We start from the raw sequence: 17555 nt of genomic DNA, 5'->3' as shown, positions 1-17555 counted from the left end.
CTCGACCTTTTCACTGTCACTGAGCCCGAATTCTACTATGTTGAATGTTAAACTCATGAATATTGATTACTTTACGTGTTTGGCCGCTTCACCTAGCAACATCAACTTGACCTAATTCATATTTATTAGCTAGGCCTTCGCCTACTGTTTGTATCTTTATTTTGCAAGACATACACAAAACAGTTTCATATGGAGATATACCAGTTCATTATGACATACACAATAAATTCAAATAATAGACAGAGCCATCATTTCCATCTTAAACAAATTGACATACAAATCATTTACATCTAACTTGCTTACGTGGGCTCTCGTAATACGCATGCGCAGACTGAGTGCTGTCAGCTGACTTCCTGCCTGAGGGAGGGACAGCTGCTAGTGTCCCGCTAATCCTTCAGATCCCGAAAAATTGTACGGAGAGGGAAGGGTTCATTCCGCGCGTCTTCGTGCAGATATTAAGGAGGTATGGGTAGATTTATAACTAAGCAACAAATATGCTTGAAATTGAGCCCGCAGGGATATTTTTCATCATCAAAACTACGAGCGAAATTTCGACCCGGGTCTCGAGGGAAGGAGTAGACGAGCTCAATAACTATGAATGATGCCTCGTGAATTTGAATAATTAATATGGGTTACAAGATGACGGATGCGCTGTTAGCATATTTAAAATGTTGCAAGGGAAAACACGAGCATTTTATAGTGCATTTCTTTGAGTTGGCAGACATCTTGCTCCAATTACGCCGCGATTAAACCGCACGAGACGGACACTTCCTTGATTGAACAGTAACATCATTTGCCGTCAAGATGTTTCCCAAACAAAGCTTTTATTATGACAAAATATCGCGATTTTGACGATGTTTTGTAATAGAACGTCATGTCATTTCACTGTCTAGCTATGCACATTTGTATTAATATATAATTGATGTTTTGCATTTAACATGGACGAAATATGTTATTTTATAGTCAAAAGATGTAAAGTCCCAATCTGTAACACAAATGACCATCCTAGCTGCTTTATCTGGTCTCACTGCTCGGCTAAGTGTCTCAGATCATCTTATCAAGGTCTCACAGAGCCATTCTCTCATGTTCATTCACGTGTGAATTACAGGACTCATCATGGAATGTGAGGTCTGAGGGACGCCACCATGATTGGAGGACTATTTATCTACAACCACAAAGGGGAGGTGCTCATCTCCCGCGTCTACCGTGATGATATAGGGTGAGTAGGGACTGAGTTTCTCAAAAGCATATACATTTTTCTTCCATTTTTGAGTTAGATGGGAATAGATGATCTATGAAAAAAATATATTTGTTGGGGAGGTGTGTAATTTCTGTGCCACTAGCTGGCTGCACCCAAAGGAATACCTAAACATTGTTTTGTTGGGCTTTCATGTGTTTGGATGTAAACTTTAGTAGTGCTTGCAAAGGCTTGTTGGCTCCTGAATGGGCAAGCACGTTATTTTCTTCAGTGTGGTGCAGAAATTACTGCAAAATGCAAAAGAAAATGCTAGACCAAACAGTTTTCGTAAAATGGATGTCCACATATGTGGACTGTGGGAGTACATTTTAAATTGTTTATTATATTTCCAGGATTGTTGTTTTTTTCATGTTTTGAGACATTTCAGACATTACATCAGAAATTAGCATAATTCATTCTGATTAAAAGTAATGGCCAGCATTATCCAGTCACTGCCAACCATGTTCAAATAAAATGACACATTATAAATTCTGAATATATGAACTGATTACCATTGTCCCATGTCTGCTAATCATCATCTGCAGCCTGAAACTGAACTTTTGGTAGTTTATTATGAGTGAATGCACTTGTATAGAGAGCTAAAGAATGCCCCTTTCTCCCTATTTAGTGAATGACTTGACCTCCAGTGTGCTGTCTGTCTGCACTGGTCTCAGAACAGTTTGAACTACACCTTATTTTCATCCCATCTCCATAAACCAGTTACCAAGTTATCAAACCAAGCCTCTGAAAGCAACATTTCAGCTTTTGGATGAACCCTTTGATTCTCAATGTGATATGCACAGTAAATATTGGAGTTCTAAGGAAACCATGTGCTAAAATACACATTAGTGTACATTGTGTTTAGCAGCATGGTGTTTCATGATTAATCGCTCCAATAAAAAAAACTGGCATATCGTATTAAACTAGAGACTCACATTTTTTTAGTTTTCAATGTAAAAAATTTATTCGGTTTCTTACCAGATATAGTTTTGTGGCATTTCTCCCAAAGACAAACTCCACTGTGATTGGCGCCATGTTGTTTTGTGACATGACATGGGTCGAAAGTTTAACTCTTATTGACAGTACAGAGTCTCCTGAACTGTGATCAGTCAGTTTAAATTAATTGAAATTATGCATCAGATGTAGCAAAGTCAAAATACAATGTTATGCATGTGTACGTGGAGTTGCATGAGGTTAAACATCAGATTAGGCATTTTCACAATATTTAATTTTGGTCCTGAAAATTTGCAGGCTGAAAAGGGTTGAACTGCATGTCATTAGAGTTGTTGGGTCTGTGAAAGAGGATAGATGACAGGATGTTAGAAGAAGGCAGGAAAACATTCCTCCTTTGAACTTTTAAATACTCCTTGGGATTCATGAGACTGTCATTAATGACAACATTATGCCAAGACATTGAAGATGCTAAATTGCGAACAGATTTTGATATATCGAACGGTATTGCCAATAACGATGCATTAAATTAATGTTGAAAAATGGGAAACAGGAAGTGTCACATATCTTCTGTGTGCAATGTGTGATTTAGATCAAAATTTAGATGCATGTTTAGTCTTGGGGGGCTAATCACATGGATTTGACTATTTTGGGTCACAGTCATAACGCCTCCACCTGGCAGCAGGAAGTGTGACTCTTACAACAGACTTCAAAGTAGTCATCTTACATTTGCCCAAATTGCTTCAAAAGTGTTTAGAATAATGCCAAAGGCATGTGTCCACCTTGCGTTATTTTCCGAAAGCCACCAGGTAGAAATGGACAGGTGGTGCTTGGGCCAATCATCGCTGCTTCAGCTATATTTTCCCTTGTTCTCTATATCCTATTTGCTATTTTTTTTCTGGCTAATGTAGCAGTAGGTAATAGGGGTTGCACAGACTAGTCGACTTTAATGCTCTGCCATGACGCATTAAGCTTAACGTTGACTAGTCGCTGATCATGTGATTTTGACACTAACAACATGGCGGACTTACAGAAGACAACAGGTGAGGAGCCCAGTGGGTCATTGCAGCAAAGCCGCAGTGGTACATCAAGTGTGTGGAAATACTTCACTAAAGATGAAACCTGTACAACTGTCACATGCAAAATATGCATTTCCGTCCTTAAGTACAACAAAAGTACAAGTGCAATGCACACTCATCTGAAAAGGCATCCGCTAACTCTAGGTGAGGAACGATGCAAATCATCTCGACAGCAGTCAATTAGCGACTTCACCAAACGTCCTGCTGTGACAGAGAAAAGACGGCAGCAAATCACCAATATGCTGGTGAATTTTATTGTCTAAGACATTCGACCATTAGCTGCAGTGCACGGAGAAGGTTTTAGAGAATTACTGCACTTTTTTTGAACCTGGCTATGATCTCCCATCTTACAACACACTGTGGAACACTATCAAACACCAGTACGACAGCCTGCGTGAAAATATTGTGAAGGAGATGAGAGGTCCGAGTGTGTCACTAACAACTGACTTGTGGACATCCTCCACCATGGAGCCGTACATTACGGTAACAACTCACTACATCACGGACACATGGAAGCTGAAGGCCCGAGTACTGTGTACATCTATAATGCCAGAGAGACATACTGCAGTCAACATTGCTGACCGTCTGTCTGAAATAATCAAGGAAAGGGGCATAGTTGTGTTTTGCACAGTCCACGATAATGCCAGTAACATGAACTTAGCCATGGAGCTATGTGAAATGTTTCCCAAAGATCTGGGTTGCACCGGGCACACCCTACAACTAGCAATAAAAACTGGCTTAGTCTTACGTGACGTTGCGAAGGCTATTGTTGCAGCAAGGAGATTTGTCGGCCACTTTCGCCACTCAGCATTGGCCACTTGTGCCCTGAAGAAATGGCAGGAACAACCTGGCATAAGAGCCTACAAACTCCAGACTGACTGTACGGTCCGATGGAAATTCATATTCGTAATGCTCCAGCGGCTGTTCGAGGAAAGGATTGCGGTGCAATCTGTGCTCGCAGATGAAACAGTCACCAAACCAGCCGTCCAAAAGTCACTTGCAATGAGAGCATCACAGTGGGAGCTGCTGGAACAGCTGATTCCAGTGCTGCAACCTTTGGACAAGGCCACTGAAATAATGTGTGGTGAGTTGCATGTGGGACTGTCTTTCATCTTTCCAGTCATTTTCAACATGATTAGCACCACTCTGCATGTCGAAGCATCTGACCTGACAGCTGTACGTGCCTTTAAGAACACGGTTCGACAGCAGTTGGAAACACGGGAGTCCGACGATCTGACAGAATCCATCTCCACAGTGGCCCGTATGCTCGATCCCCGGTTTAAACATCTTAATTTCATCCCAGAGAGTAAAAGAGACTCCGCCCAGAGCCACCTGAACAGCCTGCTCCAGGATGAGGGAGAGCCGCTTGCAGAAAAAGGTGGGTCTGCTGAATTAATCTGCGCTAGCATTATTGATTTAAAATGCTGATCTGTTGTTGTGGTTAATAATACGCGCAGATGTGGTGAATTTATAGCCTAAATAATTTTCATCCTAGGTGAGGATGTACACAGCGAGGACACAGTTGATAACGAAGGTGAGCCAGTAACTGGGAAAAAGGCCTGACTTGAGCAAGATTTTGAGCAGTTTTTTGGGCCACACTATCACAGTGGGCGGAAACTGGGACACCACTCCATAGCAGCCGAAGAAGTCAGTGAATATTTATTAACAACACCACATATTCCCACCATGGAAAACCCCCTGCAGTGGTGGGCCCGCAACCAGGACAAATTCCCCTTTTGGCCAAGCTTTGCAAAAGCTACCTGGCTGTCCCAGCTACCAGCACCCCAAGCGAGATCATTTTTTCACTGGCTGGAAATACCATCACCCGACAGCGGGCGAGCCTCCATCCAGCCCATGTCGATGCCCTCATCTTCTTACACACAAACCAGGATCGAAAAGCAAAAACTGTGACTGAGCAGGACTGTGACAGTGAGTAGGCTTACAGCCTAGATCTTGCGTGAGTGTCAATATTTTCAATAGTTATTAATTTCAATAGAGTGTCAATAGTTATGCCGACATGCATTAATTTTTCTTTTGCACTAAAATGGAAGTTAGCGTTATTGCTGCATTGTTATCGTTAAGTTGCCGCATGTTATGAGCTGTCTGTCAGCATCTGTATAATTTGTTGCAAGTTGTGGCATGTTGCAAGCTTTCCCATCTCTTGTGTTTTTATTAATGACGTCATCAGCGATAAGTCAACGTCGACTCAACTTTAATCACATAACTATTGACTTCAAAAAATCTAAGGTCGTTCAACCCCTAGTAGGTAAGCAATCCTACTACAACCATTGACCCAGAAGCATGTAGACAAACAATCAGTGACTCACATGACGTACCCATGGCAACAATTCAATGACCCCTAAGCTCCTGACAAACTGCATTCAACCACATATTTGAGACATATACAAATGTGCTGGCATTACCATTAGGGCTGAAATGATTGGTCGACGTTATCGACAACGTCGACAAAAAAAAATTTCCGACAAAACTTTTCGTTGGCAAATAGTCGTTTGATCTAATTTAATGTAACATGAGATCACTTTAAACTAATGATGAGAGCAGCACTGCATCTCGCACCTGATTTAGGAGAGGAAGAAGTACACCGCTCACAGTCCAAATGCATTTTAAACTTTCCAAACAGCTTCAGGTGATGTAGATCGCAAAGAATGAGGGAATTATAATGCAAAAATACAAAGCAAGTAAATACAGAAGCGCACTCTCATTGTGGAATAAGTGGAGCTGCAGTGTCGAGCATCTTCGAAGGAAACGCATCTTAAATGCAGTTATATTTAATGCGTTGTAGCTTTATTAAAGTTCAAATTAATATGGAAGCAGATCATGTCAATTATTACAAACTCCGAAACTGGCATTTTTCTGTGCGGTCAGCACCTCTTCTATGAGTTGCGTGAATATCCCGATTTGGAGACTGAAACTGCATCCGGCTGATGCACACTCTGTCACGGGACACTTGTCACTCGAGGGCACACGCTTGCTGCAGCTAGATTATAACGTATTGGCTCGCAACTTAATGCATCATAATATATGTCACTGTGCATTTCTTATCGTGAAGAAAATTGGCAATACGCAGGTTTATTATTTAAGAGAGTTTTTTTGTGAGTTAAAGATGGAATGAAGTGAACAGAAAGGTGAGGAAGTCTTCGCCCCATTATACACTGCAACAAAAAAAAAGTTTTTGATTTGTTTTTGTTTTGGCTTGTTTTCCAATATAAATATGTATAACTCTTTTAAAACAACATACATTTTTATAGCAACTATATTGCTGCAGAATTTTTTTTTATCTGAGAATGTTGAATATAATATTAAAAATACAAATATTTTAAAATATCTATAAAATACCTTTAAAAAAAAGATGCATTCACCTGAGAAGCAGCATATAAGATATATACACTTGCTTTTAGAGAATAGATCTTGAATATTAGTATATTTTGTCTTTACTGCACTCGCAGAAGTATAAACCAAGTGACAATATACAGTATCTCACAAAAGTGAGTACACTCCTCACATTTTTGTAAATATTTTATATCTTTTCATGTGACAACACTGAAGAAATGACACTTTGCTACAATGTAAAGTAGTGAATGTACAGCTTGTAAAACAGTGTAAATTTGCTGTCCCCTCAAAATAACTCCACGCACAGCCATTAATGTCTAAACCGCTGGCAGCAAAAGTGAGTACACCCCTAAGTGAAAATGTCCAAATTGGGCCCAGTTAGCCATTTTCCCTCCCAGGTGTCATGTGACTCATCAGTGTTACAAGGTCTCAGGTGTGAATGGGGAGCAGGTGTGTTAAATTTGGTGTCATCGCTCTCATACTCCCTCATACTGGTCACTGGAAGTTCAACATGGCACCTCATGGCAAAGAACTCTCTGAGGATCTGAAAAAATTTATGCTCTACATAAAGCTGGCCAAGGCTATAAGAAGATTGCCAAGACCCTGACACTGAGCTGCAGCACTGTGGCCAGACCATACAGCGGTTTAACAGGACAGGTTCCACTCAGAACAGGCCTCGCCATGGTCGACCAAAGAAGTTGAAGATGGTTATACGTTTATAGCTAAAAGTCCCACTTTATGTGTCAAATCAGAATTTTTTTTCTGGTTGTTATTGGGATTTTGTTTGCACAATAAACTGCTACTGGGATTTTATTTAATTTGGACTCTTGTAGCATCTATGTCTGTGCCTGTTGTAGTAAGGAAAGACTGGGAAAAATGTTTAACGTTTCTATAAATCGATTTTAAAAACGGCATTTTCCACCACTTTAGTTGCGTGTTGGCAAAATCCACTCTCAGTCAACCTCAACTTTTTTGCCATAGAGGGACTGTCGTGGTGAGTTCAGCGTGTGCTGCGTGGTGGCGAGACGTCTCTCCTCTCACTCGGCACGCATGGCTCACGTGCTTAACTATAACCTGAAGACACAGACTACATACGCTTTTTAAACTGTTCCATGACCAGTTTCCATAAGAGTTCCATTCATCCAAAACTGCTAAACCATTAACTGAAAAGGCAGCTGCCTACATTTTTGGATTTAGCCAAAGTTAGTGTAAAACGGCCCTAACAAAAGTCTAGCTCCGATCCTGGGGTAATCTGTCTTTGTTGTTGATTTTGCTGTTGCTATTTAATCGTGCGTGCAAACAAAGTCACAAGAAAAATTGTCAATAGATCATGTCACTACTATGGGGGTTACATTTGTGAATACGAATGCAAAAGAGGAAAAGTCTCCACGGGTGTTACGTTCCTCGTATGAGTTCTCATCCAGATAGTTTCTAAGGGAAAAGTACCAGGACTGTAAGTGGGAAAGGGGCTGAAGAGCTATTCTCATTTTGGCCATGAATCACGATCACAAGTTTTAAGAGTGTCTGTCATCAAAATGAATTAGAAATTCACAAAGAAAAGAAGTTTTACTTCCATTGTAAGTGCCTGTAACCATTTTTATTTTATTTAAAAAAAAACAAAAAAAAAAACAAGGGATTTTTTATTTTGTGATATTCAATATTATGCTACAAATTCAAATTTAAATTGAACCTGAAACATTCTATTAAGGTTTTGGTCAGCAGGGAATATCCAGTCAAGTCTTTAATGCTTGTCCTGCAGACAAAAGGGGTGTTTGCCTTAAAAGGCTTTACTGGCAGATGGTGACCATGTGCTCACTCTTCCTGCCTAAATCCATTAATTTGACCTTGACTTCACGCTCTTATCCTCCTCCACAGACGTAATGCTGTGGACGCGTTCCGCGTGAACGTGATCCATGCTCGTCAGCAGGTGCGCTCCCCTGTCACCAACATCGCCCGCACCAGCTTCTTCCACGTCAAACGCTCCAACATCTGGCTTGCTGCTGTCACCAAGCAGAATGTCAACGCTGCTATGGTGTTCGAGTTCCTCTACAAGATGTGTGATGTTATGGCTGCCTACTTTGGGAAGATCAGTGAAGAGAATATCAAGAACAACTTTGTGCTCATCTATGAGTTGCTGGATGGTAGGACTGGATAAAAAGCATTTTTTCTTTTTTTCTTTCCACATTGGCTAAAACCAAATTCACCCTCCTCCTAATGGCAAGCTTTCCTGGCAGTCTTCTACTGTTGGCAGTAAGGTGCATCTTAAACCATGAGTTGCCCAGTAAACCTTGTTCACCAGCTGAATAAATAAATGGTTTTGTAAATGAAACCTAGATGAGGGCCAGTGTATTTGAAACAATCAATGCTTCAAGAAACTTTGTTTCATTCCAGCACAAAGATTAATTTGATTGTTTGTCTTTATGTGGACAGAGATCCTGGACTTTGGATACCCCCAGAACTCAGAGACTGGAGCACTCAAGACTTTTATTACCCAGCAGGGCATCAAAGGCCAGGTAAGATGGGGCTGTTTCACTAGTCTAAGTCGCTGCAAGCGTCACACTGCTGAATTTGAATTTGTTTCCCTCATGTTGAGTGTGAATATTTTTTTCTCAAATAATTGTTTTGTTTTGTTTTTTCCATTTGCTTTTCTGGACCTGTCTGACTGCAGCATCAGGTATATGTTAATATCTTCTATTCTTCATAGATTTATTTGTATTCTTCAAAGACTATACTTGTTGTTAAAAGAAAGACAGCATAGTCAGTAGGGGTTGGTGATATAAGCAAAAATGTATATCATGATATTCGGATTATTATGCTAAATATTATAGCACTGTTAATAAAGGTGTTGTTTAACGATAGTAAAATAAATAGTAAATAGTGATGGATAAAAATAGACAATGATGGAAACTTTACAACTCCAACCTGGCATTATTTTTAGTGCAACCTATTATTGTAATGCATATTCGTACAATGCAGCTGCATTTTGCATAACCTCGAAATGGGCTATACTCCAATAAATATAAAATAAATACATTTTTACTTGACACATTTTTACAGTATATCATTTTAACCTGTATATCAGCCACCTCTAATATCCAGTGACTATTAAATATCTTAAATGGATCATTATTGATGTCACACAGACTAAAGAGGAGCAGTCTCAGATCACCAGCCAGGTGACCGGTCAGATTGGCTGGCGTCGTGAAGGCATCAAATACCGTCGCAATGAACTCTTCCTGGATGTGCTGGAAAGCGTCAATCTGCTCATGTCTCCACAGGGTAAAACCACTTTCATTGAGGTGTGATGAGTCTGTGTGATATGAGTGCCAACCAATTCCCATTGTACTGGGCATTTCCCAACAGGTCAGGTCCTGAGCGCCCACGTCTCTGGTCGTGTGGTGATGAAGAGCTATCTGAGTGGAATGCCTGAATGCAAGTTTGGCATGAACGACAAAATCGTAATTGATAAACAGGGAAAGGGAGGAACTACAGATGATACTGCAAAAAGGTTAGAAATGTTTACATTCAGCAATTATGATTTGGTTGTCTGTCTCTCTCTCAATATTCTTATCTCTCTTAAAAAAAAATAATAGTTTGTCTTGTCTGGATTTTTGAGCCCTGTTTTGCTTATCTTCCCAGGATTGGAAAGATATTTGATTGTAAAGTGTTTCCCCCCTGATTTATTATGATTTTTGAAGCTGTCTGTTTTTGTTGCATCTCTCTTTGTGCTCTACCACAGTGAGTTAGGGGGAAGGTATCGTATCACTGAACTTCTTTTTGTTTATATGTTGTGCTTTTGCCTCACAATTCCTAATCAATTTGCAGAATACATACTTGAGAAACACATTTATCTATTATTAATTTGTATTATTAGTAATGAGTGATTTTATTTATTCATGCAAAGACAACCATTGCTGTTATTATTGCTCATACTCTGGGTTCAGAGATTTGAGCAAACAAGGTATTGGACTTTGTCCCATAACTGTCCACATCATTTGTGCTTTGAACATGAATGTTTCAACCTGTTTCATGTTTTATGTGTTAGATTAGTTTTATGTTTAGAATAGCAATACAGTTTGTCACTATTCAAAGATAATTTGAATTGTGGAAAATTGCAGCACTTTAATCCGTACCATGTACATTTATACTACCAAATGTCCTACATTATGTACAGTCCACTTTGGATGCAAAAGAGTGGACTAAAGCACTCACAGTACTCACATATTACACCACTTTTTCTTTGAAGAAGAGCAAGAGAAACAGACATCCATCCACACATTCTTTGATTGGGAACACTTTACTCAAAGTTTTGAATGGACAAAATTTCCACAGTTAAGTTTAACTAATTTAAAATAGGAAGTATATAGGGCCACCACATCTCATTTGCATAAAGTTGAACTCCACTCAACATCACCAATGGCCAATCACCAAATCTAAGTGCAAATTAATTCATTCAGTTGCATTGTCACTGGAAAACACTGTCAAAAAAAAAGTAAACCTTCTTCGCTATTATTTTGTATATCACAAGAAAAAGAAAAACAACCAACAGAATAGAATTGCCCAAAGCTAGTTTGTATTGCACTATATTTGGCCATTAATTACACACATCCTCTTGCAAAAGACTTGTTTTATTCTTAATTCAAGAATCTGTTGCATTATTGAAACATTTGCAATGCACAATCCAACTAAAGCGCATCTGCCAGGAAAAATGGGCGAAAATATGACATGAAAAGTATGCAGAGCTTTTTGAGAATTGTTTCAGAAATATTTCTCCAGCAATTTCATTTCCGGAAAGCTATTTGAATAGTAGCATTTGGCCTTATGAATGAATCACTTAGATGCATGGACATTCTGTCCAACAGTAATCTGTTTATACAAGTATAAGAGCTAGTTAAGAATGCTGAGCAACACAGGCATCATTTATGTCCTTGCTCAAAATTCACAAAATACCAGGAATGTCACTAATAAGAGCTGATGCAGAGAGCGAAGTAAAGAGACAGAAAGAGAGAGATCAAAGGTTGTGATGTAGTCTGCATGAGGCCAGTAATATAGTCCAGCACACAGTGGGAGGGAGCATCCAATCAGAAATTCCTGACTGAACGACTGCTGGAGGGATGGCTCATCCCAGTACTCAGTGTCACACTGTTCACTGCATATCCACTCACAACCTGCACTGTCCTTTATCCAGAATAGAACATTCATATTTATGAATGTCATCTGCAAGACTCAGTTATAGCAGAGTCTTGACTCTTGACATGAATTAATCACTAGAAATATGGCATAGTCTTTCAGATGTGTTCTTAAACCAAGTGGGGATTCTACAGTAACCTCCACTATATCAAATGGAAAGGAGGTGCTGGTTCATCAACAATTTATTACATATAGCAATGCCTTCACTTTATCTTTAAAAACGTCACTTATTGCTTCATTTTAAAAAAAGAACACAAACAAAAATCTAAACCTCAAAAGAAGGTCTGAGTATGGTTTGCTTTTTTTGTCATTAATACAATTATTCTATATATTTGACTTATTATATTTCATTCATCTTTATTTCGGGGCCTTTCTCAGCAAATCTCAATGTACCCATTGATTAATTGTGATTCATATATCTGGATATAATGTAATTCATTGTATCAGCATTTTTTATTAATTGACTATATTACTATGAAATATAACAAATAAAATTCATAGCAATCAGTTCACACATGTATCAAAATACATATTTATATAATGAATTATAAACAATAACATTTATTTCTAATAATAATAATTATAATATAATAATTATTCGAGCTAAAATTAAATCATTTCGCTTCTCATAGATGGAAATATAGACGGAACATGCTTCAAAGCAGACAGCGTTGTAGATTATAATGAAGCTGAAATAATTTTGTTCTATCTAGTTATTTTTGCAGGGACAGAGACAAATTTTCCTTCCCAGAACCAGGGGCATGAAACAGCACCAGACTGGGCTTCAGGTCTGAAACTAGCATTGGCATCATGTTGGTGGAAATGATTTAAATTTGAATGCAAATTCACTTATTTCAGTTTTTGGTCCACTTAAAGTGGGATTGTGTTTCTTTAAAAGCGGTCTTAAGTGTGAACAATTCTAAGGCTATTTAAACCTGGTATTACGATGCATTTAGAGTAATCCCATTACAAGTGGACAATGCTAAAAACAGGTCAAAATATTTTGTGATCAGATCACTGAAACCACATAGTAAAAGTAAACCCTAAATGTGTGTAAAAAAAAAAAAATAGATTTTAACTTTGCTGGTTACATGGGACTTTACAAGGAAATAACTGTCCGATCTGAAAATTTGAAAAAGCATACTATATGAAACTATATGCATAAGACTTCACAGAACATCTTCACTGTGCCTGATATCAACATGCAGTGACATAGATGAGAAGCACACACATCTAAATCTCTGTTAATACATGCACTCTACTAAAATATCAGAGAATTCTGCTCGGAATGTCACGACTGGGCTTAGATTAAGTTTCACGTGTATCTGGGAGAAACTTTCCCATGCAGTCCTTTTGAATGCAAGCAAGGCCATCACAAATTGGTAAATTTCACACATAGCATGGTCACTACATTGGTTTTCAACACCTACTAACTATTTAGGTACAGCAGCAAGGTAAACACAAAACATAATTAAAGACCTTAGTACTGTTTAATTATAGTATGTTGTTAATGCTGGAAAAAGATAACACAGTGCATTGTACTGGCGGCATTAGGTCCAAATCGTTCAATTATCTATGGTAATAAATGAATATTTACTTCTATTATTTGTACTTTTGTAGTACAAAATAATGCTGTTTTGTGCTCTATGCAAAACTCTGTTTAATAAAAAGAAATACAAAAAATAATAATTCTTCAATACCAAAACATAAGTATTGCTAAACAGACTCAGCATACTATTTTCCAATTCACAATCATGAATCACATTTAAAATAACCCATGTTCTAATTTACACATTCAAACAAGAGTTAAACCCAGACTTGCCTGATGAATAATTTCAGCCACTGGTAGCTGGTCCACATACATCAATGAATTGATCTGCAGAGTGCCGCTCACAAAACTGAAACAAAACAAAGAGGTAACTGTAATCTTATATTTACATTTATGCATTTTGGCAGACGTTTTTATCCAAAGCAACTTACAGAGCCCTTATTACAGGAACAATCACGCCAGAGCAACCTGGAGTTAAGTGCCTTGCTCAAGGACACAATGGTGGTGGCTGTGGGGATCGAACCACTAACCTTCTGCTTATCAGTTATGCGCTTTAGCCCACTGTGGCTTTGTGAGAAGGGATTACTATTACTAGTACTAGGGATGCACTGATACCAGTTTTTCTTTCTGATATCAAAAATCTCAGTGTAGTAATCAGTTTAGAATATGTTTACATTATTGTGTGGAAATAATTGTGTGCTCTGTAATATGTAAAGAAACACAAACATCTAACTACACATTATTTCAATATAAATGTATAGATTATTAAGAAAAACGTAATTGTTAACTAGTATACTGGCTAATGTAGCACAATTACCAGTAATTCCATTTTAAGCATCAGTTGAAAAGAAACTTCATTCACACTGTTAATTTTTGGAACCCATTCAACTTAAATATTATAATTTGTAAACAAATGATAATAATATATTATAATAGAAATATATGTAATATATCTCAATCGTGCATCTTTAACTTTTAAACCCTTGTGCTTTTATTTTGACATTCTGAACTCTTCAGGATGTCCTACATGTGTCTGTTTATAGGCAAGTTCACAGTAGTTTAATTCACTTCTTATTGAAATCCTGGTAAAATGTCCCTCCGGTGCCATTCTAAATGCATATTATAAGTGAACAGAGCTATTGAGCATTTACATCTGCGATGTTGTTCGTTAGTAGCGCTCAAATATTGCGCACCACGTGAAGGCTAAAAATAGCCGCAAGTGTGTGTAAACATTCACTGACGTGCTGGAGAGTGTGCATTTTATATAACTTATTAAACACAGCCTTTTGTGATTCACAGAGCTATCGCACGTCTTCAAGTGGCATTTGAATAAAATGCATGAGTCATATGAACTAGTTTAATTGTGTTTTATGGTTCTTTTTATGTCATTTTTTTGAGCTTGATAGTAACGAACATGACTAACACACAGTATCGGATTTGGATCGGGCTCGTTGGACCGATAACTGATCTGTCTAAAAGCTTCAGTATCAGAGCCGATACCGATCCAGATATCGGATCGGTGCATCCCCAAGTAGTACTATTAGTTTTCTAACCCCTGATGGAAGATAAAAGGGGTAATAAAAAAAAACTCTCATAGACTTACATTGAAGGAAGGACCTAATCCATAAATGGGTACCAGAATATTATAAATATGGCTCTTTTCGCTTGGGTCAGGAAGCAACCGTATAGCAACGTGCTTAAAAACACTCAAAAACACCTTAGCAACCACATTGCAATGCCCTGGCAACCACCCTCAACACCATAGCATCATGGCAATGAGTTTTGCACAGGCAGTCACCACTCACATTTTCCTCATAAATGAATAAAGTCTAGACTTATTACATTTTATTTTTCAGATAGGAGGTGTTTGTTAGAGATAGATCTGATTTCATTGTATGTGCTAGTTCTAGAATTAAGCATTTACTTTATAGAAATTTCCTCTGATTCAAAGATCAAACACTGTCTTTTTTTCTATTTCAGCAGTGGGAAACAGTCCATTGCCATCGATGACTGCACTTTCCATCAATGTGTGCGTCTCAGCAAGTTCGACTCTGAGCGAAGCATCAGTTTCATTCCTCCGGATGGAGAATATGAGCTTATGAGGTTGGCAGCAGACTTTCTAGAATTTGACCATAGTATCGACTCTGTCCTCACTCATCATACATCTATGCATGCAGGTATCGCACCACTAAGGATATTATTCTGCCCTTCCGGGTCATTCCGCTGGTCAGAGAGGTTGGACGCACAAAGCTGGAGGTCAAAGTTGTTATCAAATCTAATTTCAAGCCCTCACTCCTGGCACAGAAAATTGAGGTAAAGCTGTAAAAGGTTTCTAGGGTGAATCTCAAAACAAAGTCAAAAGAAAAACAAGAAATTATATTTTCTGCTAATTAGTGCATTTTATCCCCAGAATATTTTCTAGTAATGTTAATAAACATGTAAAAAAAAGCAGCATATAAACTGATCTGTGCATAAGACAAAACTTTTCGTTTGTTTGCAAACCAAGATTCTTTGATTTCAGTTTTTTTTTTTTTTTTTTTCCAAATGGTTATTGTTTTGATCAGGTGCGCATTCCAACACCTCTGAACACTAGTGGAGTGCAGGTGATCTGTATGAAAGGAAAAGCCAAATACAAGGCCAGTGAGAACGCCATTGTGTGGAAGTAAGTGGCATTTGTCTTCATGTGTCTCTTATAGACCTCCTGTCCAGTGTTCTCCGGTGCTTGCATGCATATTCAACTCATGCTCTTTTTCTCTGTGTGCTCAGGATCAAACGCATGGCAGGAATGAAGGAGTCTCAGATCAGTGCTGAGATTGAGCTGCTGCCCACTAATGATAAGAAGAAGTGGGCCCGTCCACCCATTTCCATGAACTTTGAGGTGAGTCGACCAAGGTGTTGTTCTGCAGTCTCAGATCTTTAGATGGCACTTTGCACGAAAAGGTTACAAATTATGGTTTGAAACTTAAACATTTAATACCTTATATTATATTTTGGTGAACAACTCTGTTACCAAAATCTGGGACATTTGTAAATACAGTTGAAAACCCTGCTTTTTTATTTCATGATTTACCATCAATAAACTATATCATTTATCTGTCTTTAAAAAATACATAATAAAAATAAAAACAGATGAGAATGGGTAAGATGGTTGCAAGTAATGGGAATTTGTTGTATTTAAAACTACAGTAGGTTATTTTCATGCTTTTTAAATGTGATGTTGGGTAAGTTTATCAGCATATTTAATAGTTCTCACTTCAAATAACATGGGATTTGTGCCTAAAATTGCCATTGTTAATGGGACACCAATTCGTGGAAAGTGCCAGACAAATTTGGTCTCTTTTCATTTGTTGAGCCTACAGTATTTCACCCATGACCTCCCTCTATCTCAGGTTCCGTTTGCACCCTCTGGGTTGAAGGTCCGTTACCTGAAGGTATTCGAGTCGAAACTGAATTACAGTGACCATGATGTTATAAAATGGGTGCGATACATTGGACGCAGCGGAATCTACGAGACGCGCTGTTAATGAGCCCAGCATTTTCTGTGCTATAAATATCTAATATGTTTCCCTCCCTTCCCTCTCCTCAACATTTGTGGATAAAATGAAAAGGCAAATTACAAAAATATGCACAATGTGAAATGTAATATCCTGTATTTGTTTGTACAAGTGCTGTAATGAACAGATCCTGTGGAGAGCTTAGAGGCGCCCTCAGTTAACACCAGAGTGGGTGGTATCCATTAAGGTCTCTGTGGAGTAAGTCTAACTTTAAAAACCCCAACTTCCTGATTTGATGAATTTGGCCTTATTACACTGGCATATTACAGCATTCTGTTTCAGTGCGGTCAATTTTGTCTGTGGTTATTCTCATGTTGGTCATACTCTTAGTAACTGATGTCTCTCTCTTTCTCTGTTTAGTTCAGTATAAATATATAATGGGGAAAAAACTGTGTTGTCATAATTTATTTCTTTCCAGTTGTTGTCATGGAAATATTACAGGTATTTAAAAAAAAAATATGTTGTGGAAAAATGTCTAAGTTTTCTTTGAAAAAACACAATCAAGGGAAAGCAACCCAAGTGAGGAGCACCTGATGAAAATATTTTAAAATGCCCCCTCCCCTTGGGCGCAAATGAGATCATCACTTTTTCTTTAATATTAGACACAATTTGGTTGTCTTCCCATTTCTGTTATGCCATCCTGC

At 38.3% G+C, this 17555-nt stretch overlaps 2 protein-coding genes across 2 annotated transcripts; both read left to right on the top strand.

Moving 5' to 3' along the window:
• The first annotated feature begins 336 nt into the window (after positions 1–336).
• Positions 337–17487, top strand: LOC127648793 (AP-2 complex subunit mu-A-like). Its single transcript, XM_052133557.1, has 13 exons — positions 337–463; positions 1109–1219; positions 8494–8759; positions 9049–9131; positions 9287–9292; positions 9762–9897; positions 9982–10126; positions 10358–10372; positions 15338–15460; positions 15535–15670; positions 15922–16019; positions 16124–16235; positions 16747–17487. The coding sequence occupies exons 2-13, from the start codon at positions 1146–1148 to the stop codon at positions 16879–16881; spliced, it is 1329 nt and encodes a 442-aa protein (XP_051989517.1). The 5' UTR covers positions 337–463; positions 1109–1145; the 3' UTR covers positions 16882–17487.
• Positions 3005–5182, top strand: LOC127648788 (zinc finger BED domain-containing protein 4-like). The gene is made up of 2 exons (XM_052133551.1): positions 3005–4645; positions 4763–5182. The coding sequence occupies exons 1-2, from the start codon at positions 3682–3684 to the stop codon at positions 4828–4830; spliced, it is 1032 nt and encodes a 343-aa protein (XP_051989511.1). The 5' UTR covers positions 3005–3681; the 3' UTR covers positions 4831–5182.
• Positions 17488–17555: the final 68 nt, after the last annotated feature.

The sequence above is a fragment of the Xyrauchen texanus genome, chromosome 9 (assembly GCF_025860055.1).
Source record: "Xyrauchen texanus isolate HMW12.3.18 chromosome 9, RBS_HiC_50CHRs, whole genome shotgun sequence".
Lineage (NCBI taxonomy): Eukaryota > Metazoa > Chordata > Actinopteri > Cypriniformes > Catostomidae > Xyrauchen > Xyrauchen texanus.
The sequence above is the reverse complement of the archived record's forward strand: the minus strand, read 5'-3'. Positions and strand labels throughout refer to the sequence as shown.

Coding starts and splice junctions, on each gene's coding strand:
- LOC127648793 (XM_052133557.1), top strand. CDS start 1,146: ATGATTGGAGGACTATTTATCTACAACCACAAAGGGGAGGTGCTCATC. Junction 1,220..8,493: donor GTCTACCGTGATGATATAGG/GTGAGTAGGGAC, acceptor CCTCCTCCACAG/ACGTAATGCTGTGGACGCGT. Junction 15,461..15,534: donor GGAGAATATGAGCTTATGAG/GTTGGCAGCAGA, acceptor CTATGCATGCAG/GTATCGCACCACTAAGGATA.
- LOC127648788 (XM_052133551.1), top strand. CDS start 3,682: ATGAGAGGTCCGAGTGTGTCACTAACAACTGACTTGTGGACATCCTCC. Junction 4,646..4,762: donor AGAGCCGCTTGCAGAAAAAG/GTGGGTCTGCTG, acceptor TTTTCATCCTAG/GTGAGGATGTACACAGCGAG.